Genomic DNA, 12565 nt, shown 5'->3' with positions numbered 1-12565 from the left:
GAAAGTAGTGGGGGGAGGGGGAATGCGAAATGATAGGAGAAGACTGGAGGGGGGGGGGGATGAAGCTAAGAGCTGGAAAGGTGATTGGTGAAAGTGATACAGAGATGGAGAAGGGAAAGGATCATGGGACGGGAGGCCTCAGGAGAAAGAAAGGAGGTGGGGGGAGCACCAGAGGGAGATGGAGAACAGGCAAACAACTAAATATGTCAGGGATGGGGTAAGAAGGGGAGGAAGGGCATTAACAGAAGTTAGAGAAGTCAATGTTCATGCCATCATGTTGGAGGCTACCCAGCCGGTATATAAGATGTTGTTCCTCCAACCTGAGTTTGGATTCATTTTGACAATAGAGGAGGCCATAGATAGACATATCAGAATGGGAATGGGACATGGAATTAAAATGTGTGGCCACTGGGAAGTCCTGCTTTTTCTGGCGGACCGAGCGTAGGTGTTCAGCGAAATGTTCTCCCAGTCTGCGTCGGGTCTCACCAATATATAAAAGGAAAAACCGGGAGCACCGGACACAGTATACCACACCAGCCGACTCACAGGTGAAGTGTCGCCTCACCTGGAAGGACTGTCTGGGGCCCTGAATGGTGGTGAGGGAGGAAGTGTAAGGGCAGGTGTAGCACTTGTTCCATTTACAAGGATAAGTGCCAGGAGGGAGATCGGTGTGAAGGGATGGGGGGGACGAGTGGACAAGGGAGTCGCGTAGGGAGCGATCCCTGTGAAAAGCAGAAGGGGAGGGAGGGAAAAATGTGTTTGGTAGTGGGATCCCGTTGGAGGTGGTGGAAGTTACAGAGAATTATACGTTGGATGACGCTTTTCATTCCAGGACGAAGGAGATGTCTTCCTTTTTTAAACAAAGGGGCTTCCCTTCGTACACCATCAACTCTGCTCTCAAACGCATCCCTCCCATTTCCCGCACATCTGCCCTCACCCCATCCACCCGCCACCCCACTCGGGATAGGGTTCCCCTTGTCCTTACCTACCACCCCACCAGCCTCCAGGTCCAACGTATAATTCTCTGCAACTTCCGCCACCTCCAACGGGATCCCACTACCAAACACATTTTTCCCTCCCCCCCCTTCTGCTTTTCGCAGGGATCGCTCCCTACGCGACTCCCTTGTCCACTCGTCCCACCCATCCCTTCACACCGATCTCCCTCCTGGCACTTATCCTTGTAAACGGAACAAGTGCTACACCTGCCCTTACACTTCCTCCCTCACCACCATTCAGGGCCCCAGACAGTCCTTTTAGGTGAGGCAACACTTCACCTGTGAGTCAGCTGGTGTGGTATACTGCGTCTGGTGTGGCCTTTTATATGTTGGTGAGACCCAACGCAGACTGGGAGACCGTTTCGCTGAACACCTACGCTCGGTCCGCCAGAAAAAGCAGTATCTCCCAGTGGCCACACATTTTAGTTTCACATCCCATTCCCATTCTGATATGTCTATCCATGGCCTCCTCTGTTGTCAAAATGAATCCAAACTCAGGTTGGAGGAACAACATCTTATATACCGGCTGGGTAGCCTCCAACCTGATGGCATGAACATTGACTTCTCCAACTTCCGTTAATGCCCCTCCTCCCCTTCTTACCACATCCCTGATATATTTAGTTGTTTGCCTGTTCTCCATCTCCCTCTGGTACTCCCCCCCCCCTTTCTTTCTCCTGAGGCCTCCCATCCCATGATCCTTTCCCTTCTCCATCTCTATATCACTTTCGCCAATCACCTTTCCAGCTCTTAGCTTCATCCCACCCCCTCCGGTCTTCTCCTATCATTTCGCATTTCCCCCTCCCCCCACTACTTTCAAATCTCTTACTATCTTTCCTTTCGGTTAGTCCTGACGAAGGGTCTCGGACAGCGCTTCTCGCTATCGATGCTGCCTGGCCTGCCGTGTTCCACCAGCATTTTGTGTGTGTTGTTGTTTGAATTTCCAGCTTCTGCAGATTTCCTCATGTTTGCTCTTGTAATACCATATGAATTTATCTTGTTAAGCACCCTCATGTGTGGCACCTTATCAAATGACCCCTGAAAATCCAAGTAAATGACATCCACTGCATCTCCTTTGTCCACCCTGCTTCTTACTTCCTCAAAGAACTCTAACAGATTTGTCAGGCAAGATTTCCCTTCACAGAAACCATGCTGACTTTGACTTATTTTATCATCAGTCTCCAAGTACCCCAAAACCTCATCCTTAATAATAGACTCCAACACTTTCCCTAACCACAAAGATTAGGCCATCTGGCCTATAATTTCCTTTCTTTTGCCCTCCTCCCTACTTAAAAGTGGTGTGACTTTTGCAATCTTTCAGTCCTCTGGGATCATGCCAGAATCAAATGATTCTTGAAGGATCATGACCAATACAACTGTTACCTCATCAGCAACCTCTCTCAGGGCTCTGGGATATAGTTCTTCTGGTCCAGGTGAATTATCCACCTTAAGGCCTTTGAGTTTGCCTTAACATTTTTTCCTTTGTAACAGCAATGGCACTCAGTCCTGCTCCCTGACACTCATGGACCTCTGGCACAACCTGAGTTTGGATTCATTTTGACAATAGAGGAGGCCATAGATAGACATATCAGAATGGGAATGGCACAGTGTCTTTCACAGTGAAAACTGATGCAAAGTACCCATTAAGTTCAAATAAAAAACACAAAATGCTGGCAGAACTCAGCAGGCCAGACAGCATCTATGAAAGGAGGCCCAAAACATCGTTATTACTTCCTCCCATAGATGCTGTCTGGCCTGCTGAGTTCTGCCAGCATTTTGTATTTTTTATTTATTTCCAGCATCTGCAGATTCACTCGTGTTACCCATTAAGTTCATCTGGCATTTCTTTGTCCCCCATTACTACCTCACCAGCATCATCTTCCAGTGGTCCAATATCAACTCTCACCTCCCTTTTACTCTTTATAACACCGAAAAATAAACTTTTGGTATCCTGCTTTATATTATTGGCTAGTTTGCCATCATATTTCATCTTTTCCCTTTGTAAAGCTTTTCAAGTTGTCTTTTGTTGTATTTTAAAAGCTTCCCAATCAACCAACTTCCCACTCACTTTTGCTACCTTATATGCTCTTTCCTTGGCTTTTATGCAGTCCTTAACTTCCCTTGTCTACCTGTGCCATTTGAAAACAATTTCTTCTGTGGGACATATCTATCCTGTGCCTGTGAACTATTCCCAGAAACTTCAGCCATCTCCGCTCTGTCATCATCCCCATCAGTATCCTCTTCCAATCCACCTGGGCAAGTTCCTCTTTCATTGCTCTGTAATTCCCTTTACTCCATTGTGATACTGATACTTGTGACTTATGCTTCTCCCTCTCAAACTGCAGTATGAATTCACTCATATTATGATCACTGTCTCCTAAATGTTCCTTTAATTTAAATAAGATCAGATTTATTACACAACACCCAATCTAAGATAGCCTTTCCCTGAGTAGGCTCAAGTAGAAGCTGCTCTAAAAAGCCATCTCATAGGCATTCAACAAAATTCCCTCTTGTGATCTGACACCAACCTGCATATTGGTTATATGGTTATATTGAAGTCCTCCATTACAACTGTGCCATTACCCTTATTACATGCCTCTTCCAGCCCCCTTGTAATCTCAACCCTACATCTTGACTACTATTTGGAAGCCTATATATGATTTCCACAATGGTTTTTTCACCCTTGTAGTTTCTTAACTTCACCCACAAAGATTCAACTTTCTCTGACCCTCTGTCACCTCTTTCTAAAGATGTAATTCCATCTCTTACCAACAGAGCCATACCACTGCCTATGCCCTCCTGCCTGTCCTTTTGATACAAAGCATATCCTTTAATGTTAAGCTCCCAACTATGGCCTTCTTTCAGCCACGATTCAGTGATGCCCAGAATGTCATACCGACCAATCTTTAATTCTGGGTGAGAAGCTGACAGTGATGCGGGTGGATGCTTCCCTGGTGTCATGGATTATTGATTACCTGACTGGCAGACCACAGTACGTGTGCTTGCAACACTGTGTGTCAGACAGAGTGGTCAGCAGCACTGGGGCTCCACAGGGGACTGTCCTGTCTCCCTTTCTCTTCACCATCTACACCTCGGACTTCAACTACTGCACAGAGTCTTGCCATCTTCAGAAGTTTTCTGATGACTCTGCCATAGTTGGATGCATCAGCAAGGGAGATGAGGTGGGGTACAGGGCTATGGTGGGAAACTTTGTCACATGGTGTGAGCAGAATCATCTGCAGCTTAATGTGAAAAAGACTAAAGAGCTGGTGGTGGACCTGAGGAGGGCTAAGGCACCGGTGACCTCTGTTTCCATCCAAGGGGTCAGTGTGGACATGGTGGAAGATTACAAATACCTGGGGATACGAATTGACAATAAACTGGACTGGTCAAAGAACACTGAGGCTGTCTACAAGAAGGGTCAGGCAGTCTCTATTTCCTGAGGAGACTGAGGTCCTTTAACATCTGCCGGACAATGCTGAGGATGTTCTATGAGTCTGTGATGGCCAGTGCTATCATGTTTGCTGTTGTGTGCTGGGGCAGCAGGCTGAGGGTAGCAGACACTAACAGAATCAACAAACTCAGTCGTAAGGCCAGTGATGTTGTGGGTGTGGAACTGGACTCTCTGACGGTGGTGTCTGAAAAGAGGATGCTGTCCAAGTTGCATGCCATCTTGGACAATGTCTCCCATCCACTCCATAATGTACTGGTTAGGCACAGGAGTACATTCAGCCAGAAACACATTCCACCAAGATGCAACACTGAGCATCATAGGAAGTCATTCCTGCCTGTGGCCATCAAACTTTACAACTCCTCTTTCAGAGTGTCAGACACCCTGAGCCAATAGGCTGGTCCTGGACTTATTTCCACTTGGAATAATGTACTTATTATTATTTAATTATTTATGGTTTTATATTGCTATATTTCTACACTATTCTTGGTTGGTGCGACTGTAATGAAACCCAGTTTCCCTCGGGATCAATAAAGTATGTCTGTCTGTCTGTCTGTAATTGCGCTACGAGATTGTTCACCTTATTCCGAATGTTATGCGCATTTAAATACAGTAGCTTCAGTCCTCCATTCTTAACACTTTTGAATTTTGCCTCAGTAGTGCAATTTAGCTCTTTGCTCTGTCTGCCATATTAGTTTAAGCCACTTCCAATAACTCTAGTAAACCTGCCTGCAAGAATTCAAGCACAACCAATCTCTTTTGTAATAAGGAGGTGGAGTTAGAGCAGTGAATACCTTTCTGTGTTGGAAGGCATAGTGGGATCAATGGAGATGATGGCATTGTCTGAATCCAGCAGAGAAATCGCCGCACTCCTGCAAAACACTTGGAACAATTAGACTAAATCTGTTTGACAAATAACGGCCATTTCATAAATCCATCCTTGGGAACAGGACAAAAGTGAAGGTAGTATAGCTGGTCTCCATTTCCTATAGGAAACACTTATCAACTATACATCTTCCCTTTTGACTCTTCTATCTCTGCTGGGTCAGAGTACATTCAATGGTTTACAGTACAACAGGATGGAGAATTACAACGGTTCTCAGTGTCTTGAGTAAAGGAGTTTCTCCCCACTCTATTTTTATATACTATTCCTTTTTGCAATAAATTCTAACATTTCTTTTACATTCATTTATGTTGTACCTGCACACTGACTGTGTTTTATATATAATTGATATATAGATACCCTAGGCATAACAGTGTTCTCAGAATCAGAATCAGCTTTATTACCACTAGCAGGTATCTTAAAATATGTTAACTTAGCAGCAGCAGTTCAATGCAACACACAATATAGAATAAAAATAATAATAATAAATAAGTAAATCAATTACAATAAATGTATATTGAATAGAATAAAAATTGTGCAAAAACAAAAATAATATATTAAAAAAGTGAGGTAGTTTTCATGGATTCAATGTCAATTTAGGAATCAGATGGCAGAGGGGAAGAGGCTGTTCCTGAATTGCTGAATGTGTGCCTTTAAGTTTCTGTACCTCCTACCTGATGGTAACAGTGAGAAAATGGCATGCCCTGGGTGCTGGAGGCCATTAATAATGGACACTGCCTGTCTGAGACATTGCTCCCTAAAGATGTCCTGGGTACTTTGTAGGCTAGTACCCAAGATGGAGCCAACTGAATTTACAACACTCTGTAGCTTCTTTGATAGACGGGTGCTACAGGGAGGTAGTCATCCCTAGGCTACAGGGATCAGAAAACTGGGTGACTGTCAGGAGAGGGAAGGGAAATGCCCAGATAGTGGAGAGCACCCCTGTGGCTGCCCCCCTCAGCAATGTATATCATTTTGGATGCTGTTGAGGAGATGACCTGACAGAGGATGACCATGACGATCGGGTCTCTGGCACTGAGCCTGGTTCTGCAGGAGGGAGAGAAGATGATGAGGAATATGGTAGTCATAGGGGATTCCATAGTCAGGGGAACAGACAGGAGATTCTGTCAGCCTGATAAAAATGATGTGTTGCCTCCCAGGTGCCAGGCTACGGGATGTCTCGGATCGGGGTCCAGAATATTCTGAAGGGAGAGGGCGAGCAGCCAGCTGTCTTGGTACATGTTGGTACCAATGACATAGATAGAAAAAGGGAGGAGGTCCTGACGAGGGATTTCCAGGAGTTAGGAAGGAAGCTGAGAAGCAGGACCTCCAAGGAAGTAATCTCAGGATTGCTACCTGTGCCACGTGCTAGCGAGGGCAAGAATAGTGGGATCAGGCAGATGAATGCATGGCTGAGAGATTGGTGCAGGGGGCAGGGCTTCAGATTCTTGGATCATTGGGATCTCTTCTGGGGGAGGTATGACCTGTTCAAAAAGAACCGGTTACACCTGAACCTGAAGGGGACCAATATCCGGATGGGAAGGTTTAGTAGAGCTGTTAGGGAGGGTTTAAACTAATTTGGCAGGGGGATGGGAACTGGAATGATAGAGCGAAGGAGGGGGAAAACAGAAATAAATCTAAGATATTAAGCAGTAGAGATGTCAGGAAGGACAGGCAGGTGATGGGGCAAATTTGCAGCCATTGGGATGAGTTGCAGCGCAATAGAGTTGCAGTGCAATCAAAGCAAAAAGTACCAAATACTGGACTTAAGGTGTTATACTTAAATGCACACAGCATAAGGAATAAGGTGGATGATCTTATCATACAGCTACAGATTGGCAGGTATGATGTTGTGGCCATCACTGAGATGTGGCTAAAGATTGGTTAAGACAAATGTAGGTCCCTTACAGTCAGAAACAGGTAAATTGATCATGGGGAACAAGGACATGGCAGACCAATTGAATAACTACTTTGGTTTTGTCTTCACTAAGGAGGACATAAATAACCTTCTGGAAATAGTAGGGGACCGAGGTTCTAGTGAGATGGAGGAACTGAGGGAAATACATGTTAGTAGGGAAGTGGTGTTAGGTAAATTGAAGGGATTAAAGGCAGATAAATCCCCAGGGCCAGATGGTCTGCATCCCAGAGTGCTTAAGGAAGTGGCCCAAGAAATAGTGGATGCATTAGAGATAATTTTTCAAAACTCCTTAGATTCTGGATTAGTTCCTGAGGATTGGAGGGTGGCTAATGTAACCCCACTTTTTAAAAAATGAGGGAGGGAGAAACCGGGGAATTATAGACCAGTTAGCCTGACATCAGTGGTGGGGAAAATGCTAGAGTCGGTTATCAAAGATGAGATAACAGCACATTTGGAAAACGGTGAAATCATCGAACAAAGTCAGCATGGATTTGTGAAAGGAAAATCATGTCTGACGAATCTTATAGAATTTTTTAGATAGATAGATAGATACTTTATTCATCCCCATGGGGAAATTCAACTTTTTTCCAATGTCCCATACACTTGTTGTAGCAAAACTAATTACATACAATACTTAACTCAGTAAAAAATATGATATGCATCTAAATCACTATCTCAAAAAGCATTAATAATAGCTTTTAAAAAGTTCTTAAGTCCTGGCGGTAGAATTGTAAAGCCTAATGGCATTGGGGAGTATTGACCTCTTCATCCTGTCTGAGGAGCATTGCATCGATAGTAACCTGTCGCTGAAACTGCTTCTCTGTCTCTGGATGGTGCTATGTAGAGGATGTTCAGAGTTATCCATAATTGACCGTAATTGAGGATGTAACTAGTAGAGTGGATAGGGGAGAACCAGTGGATGTGGCATATTTGGATTTTCAAAAGGCTTTTGACAAGGTCCCACACAGGAGATTAATGTGCAAACTTAAAGCACACAGTATTGGGGGTATGGTATTGATGTGGATAGAGAATTGGTTGGCAAACAGGAAGCAAAGAGTGGGAATAAACGGGACCTTTTCAGATTGGCAGGCAGTGACTAGTGGGATACCACAAGGCTCAGTGCTGGGACCTCAGTTGTTTACAATATATATTAATGATTTAGATGAGGGAATTATATGCAGCATCTCCAAGTTTATGTCCTCCTTAGTGAAGACAAAACCAAAGTAGTTATTCAATTGGTCTGCCATGTCCTTGTTCCCCATGATCAATTTAGCTGTTTCTGACTGTAAGGGACCTACATTTGTCTTGACCAATCTTTTTCTTTTCACATATCTATAAAAGCTTTTACAGTCAGTTTTTATGTTCCCTGCCAGCTTTCTCTCATAATCTTTTTTCCCTTTCCTAATTAAGCCCTTTGTCCTCCTATGCTGGACTCTGAATTTCTCACAGTCCTCAGGTGTGCCACTTATTCTGGCTAATTTGTATGTTTCTTCCTTGGAACTGATACTATCCCTAATTTCCCTTGTCAGCCACGGGTGCACTACCTTCCCTGGTTTATTCTTTTGCCAAACTGGGATGAAAACTTGTTGTAGTTCATCCATGCAATCTTTAAATGCATGCCATTGCATATCCACTGTCAACCCTTTAAGTATCATTTGTCAGTCTATCTTAGCAAATTCACGTCTCATACCTTCAAAGTTACCCTTCTTTAAGTTCAGAACCTTTGTTTCTGAATTAACTATGTCACTCTCCATCTTAATGAAGAATTCCACCATATTATGGTCACTCTTACCCAAGGGGCCTCGCACAACAAGATTGCTAACTAACTCTTCCTCATTGCTCAATACCCAATCTAGAATGGCCTACAGAGTACAGTTACAGAGTACCTGGAGGCATATGACAAGATAGGCCAAACTCAGCATGGTTTCCTTAAAGGAAAATCCTGCCTGACAAACCTATTGCAATTTTTTGAGGAAATTACAAGTAGGCTAGACAAGGGAGATGCAGTGGATGTTGTGTATTTGGATTTTCAGAAGGCCTTTGACAAGGTGCCGCACATGAGGCTGCTAAACAAGATAAGATCCCATGGAATTATGGGAAAGTTACATACGTGAATAGAGTGTTGGTTGATTGGCAGGAAACAGAGTGGCAATAAAAGGATCCCATTCTGGTTGGCTGCCAATTACCAGTGGTGTTCCACAGGGGTCCGTATTGGGGCCACTTCTTTTTATGTTGTATATCAACGATTTGGATTATGGAATAGATGGCTTTGTGGCTAAGTTTGCTGATGATACAAAGATAGGTGGAGGAGCCGGTAGTGCTGAGGAAACTGAGAGTCTGCAGAGAGACTTGGATAGATTGGGAGAATGGGCAAAGAAGTGGCAAATGAATTACAATGTCAGAAAGTGTACGGTCATGCACTTTGGTAGAAGAAATAAATGGGCAGACTATTATTTAAATGGGGAGAGAATTCAAAGTTCTGAGATGCAACTGGACTTGGGAGTCCTCGTGCAGGATACCCTTAAGGTTAACCTCCAGGTTGAGTCGGTGGTGAAGAAGGCGAATGCAATGTTGGCATTCATTTCTAGAAGAATAGAATATAAGAGCAGGGATATGATGTTGAGGCTCTATAAGGCACTGGTAACACCTCACTTGGAGTACTGTGTGCAGTTTTGGGCTCCTTATTTAAGGAAGGATGTGCTGACATTGGAGAGGGTTCAGAGATTCACTAGAATGATTCCGGGAATGAGCGGGTTAACATATGAGGAACGTTTGACCGCTCTTGGACTGTACTACTTGGAGTTTAGAAGAATGAGGGGGGACCTCATAGAAACATTTCAAATGTTAAAAGGCATGTACAGAGTGAATATGGCAAAGTTGGTTCCCATGGTGGGGGTGTCTAGTACGAGAGGGGATGACATAAGGATTGAAGTGCGCCCATTCAGAACAGAGATGCAAAGAAATTTTCTTAGCCAGAGGGTGGTGAATCTGTAGAATTAGTTGCCACAGGTGGCAGTGGAGGCCAAGTCATTGGGTGTATTTAAGGCAGAGATTGATAAGTATCTGAGTAGCCAGGGCATCAAAGGTTATGGTGAGAAGGCGGGGAGAATGGATCAGCTCATGATAAAATGGTGGAGGAGACTTGTTGGGCTGAATGGCCAACTTTTGCTCCTTTGTCTTATGGTCTTTCAGTCCTGTGCAGTAGCACCATTCCACCGTGCCCCCCCCCCATTCCAGACAGTGATGCAGCCTGTCAGAATGGTCTCCACAGTACAACTATGGAAGTTTTTGAGTGTTTCTGTTGTTTGTGTTTCTGCCATCTATTCTGTACATTTTACCAAAATGGATAACTTTACATTTACCTACAATGCACTCTGGCATTGCATTGGATGTATGGGATGTTATGGAAGATGACTTCCAACATTGTGTTGTACCCATTGTTGTTTGTCCTCAATATCAATGGATTGGATAAGAATGTATAAGACACGAGAAAGTCTGCAGATGCTGGAAATCTAAAGCAACTCTTACAAAATGCTGGATGAACTCAGCAGGTCAGACAGCATCTATGGAAATGAGTGAATAGTTGACATCTGGGGTCGAAATCCTTCTTCAGGACTGAAATGGAAGGGGGAAGACACAAGAATAAAAAGCTGGGTGGGGGGAGCAGAAGGAGGCTTGCAAGAAAGTGATAGATGAAGCCAAGAAGGTGGAAAAGGTAAATGGCTGGAAAAGGAGGAACCTAATATGGAAGGAGAGTGGACCATCAGAGAAAGGAAAGGAGAGGACCCGGGGGGAAGTGGTAGGCAGCTGAGAAGAGGTAAAAAGCCAAAGTGGGGATTAGAAGAAGAGGGGAAGGGGAGGGAATTTTTTTTTACTGGAAGGAGAAATCAATATTCATTTCATCAGGCTACCCAGACAGAATATAAGGTGTTGCTCCTACACCCTGTGGGTAGTCTCATCATGGCACAAATGGAGACTATAGACCAGACATGTAGGAATAGGAATGGGAATTGGAATTAAAAATTTTGGGGGTTCCAGTGATGTTGTCATCCAGAATGGCAGCTTAAGTCAATAGCTCCTCCAGAAAAACCCATATTTTGCCCCATTAATCCATCAAATATAAGATCTTTTGAAAATATCTGAATTGATAAGGGGGGCAAGAATGGGGAAAAAGAATGGAGATAAAAAAACATCACTGTGGAGCCTGTGGACGAGAGGGGTGCAGCAAGTGGCTCTCCTACCCGAACGCATGGTAGCGAGGCTGAAGATGGGCCTCATTCAGGTGAAGCGGCAAATATGATAAAAATTCTGGAAGAGGTACGGGAGTTCCAAAAAGACATAAAACAGCAACTAAATGATATCAAGTCAGAGCTCGCCAACGTCAATCAAAAAATAGTGGTGGCAGAGACACGAATTGAGAAGGTGGAAGATTGCATGCAAAACGTGGAACAGATACTAAGTAAGACAATAAAAATATTAAATCAACAAGAAAGTAAACTGCTTGACCAGGAGGGAAGATCACGGCAGAAAAATATCAAGATATACAAAGTTCCCGAAGGAGCGGAGGGTTTGTCTATGGTGGAGTTTGTAGGAAAGTTGCTGCGGGATGCGTTGGAGATTCCTTCAACTACGGAGCTTGAAATTGAGAGGGCACATTATGCGCTCACCCCACGGCTTACTGGAGACAGAGAAGATAAGCCACGCTCAATAGTAATTAGATTCCTTTGATACAATACCAAGCTGGAGATTCTACGAAGGGCCTGGGGAAAGAAGAGGGTGTTTTTGGATGGGAAATTAATATATTTCAATCAAGATTACCCCCCCCCCCCCCGGGTGGTCCTGCAGAAACATAAAGAATACTCTGAAGTAAAGCGAATATTAAAGTAAGGAAAGATTAGATTCCAAACTCCGTCCCCTGCTAAACTCCGAGTGTTTTATGAAGATGGTATGCAACTATATCAGACAGTGGAAAAGGCGACTACAGACATGAAGACCAGAGGGTTGCCTGTCAACGTGATCAAACCGAGGGAAAGCTTGGCTGAGCAGTTATCCCACTCTGCTTGGGAAAATAGTGAGAGAATCGAGAAAGCAGGCGATGGAAGGAGGGCAAGAGAAATATATCAGGAAGAGACTGAATTTTCCGAAGACAGCCCTCACACCCTCCAGAACAGCCATAAGGTCTGGCTAACTTTAAAAATGTTGATAAGCTAAATGGAAGGAAAAATAGACGGTGCTGTACCTATCTCGAGAAATACTTATTATAATGTGGATTTTATATTACATAATTATTATTTTTTATTCATTCATTCACTCCTTTTTCC

General features: G+C 44.0%; 1 protein-coding gene across 13 annotated transcripts in view; it reads right to left on the bottom strand.

Annotated features, from left to right (window-relative positions):
* The window catches only part of pde9aa (phosphodiesterase 9aa), a 304953-nt gene that overhangs the window by 189598 nt on the left and 102790 nt on the right, over positions 1-12565 (bottom strand). For 10 of the 13 annotated variants that reach the window (XR_012098852.1, XR_012098853.1, XR_012098851.1 and 7 more), the window contains exon 3: positions 5238-5315. The exons of the other annotated variants lie outside the window; for them this stretch is intronic. Coding sequence is in view for 7 of the 10 variants with exons in the window: in XM_073044718.1 (XP_072900819.1) it covers positions 5238-5315 (78 nt within the window). In the remaining 3 variants the exon portion in view is untranslated. The remainder of the gene's footprint in view (positions 1-5237; positions 5316-12565) is intronic. 13 annotated transcript variants of the gene reach the window in all.

The sequence above is a fragment of the Hemitrygon akajei genome, chromosome 5, assembly GCF_048418815.1.
Source record: "Hemitrygon akajei chromosome 5, sHemAka1.3, whole genome shotgun sequence".
Taxonomy (NCBI): domain Eukaryota; kingdom Metazoa; phylum Chordata; class Chondrichthyes; order Myliobatiformes; family Dasyatidae; genus Hemitrygon; species Hemitrygon akajei.
This window is presented reverse-complemented; position numbering and strand designations above follow the sequence as displayed.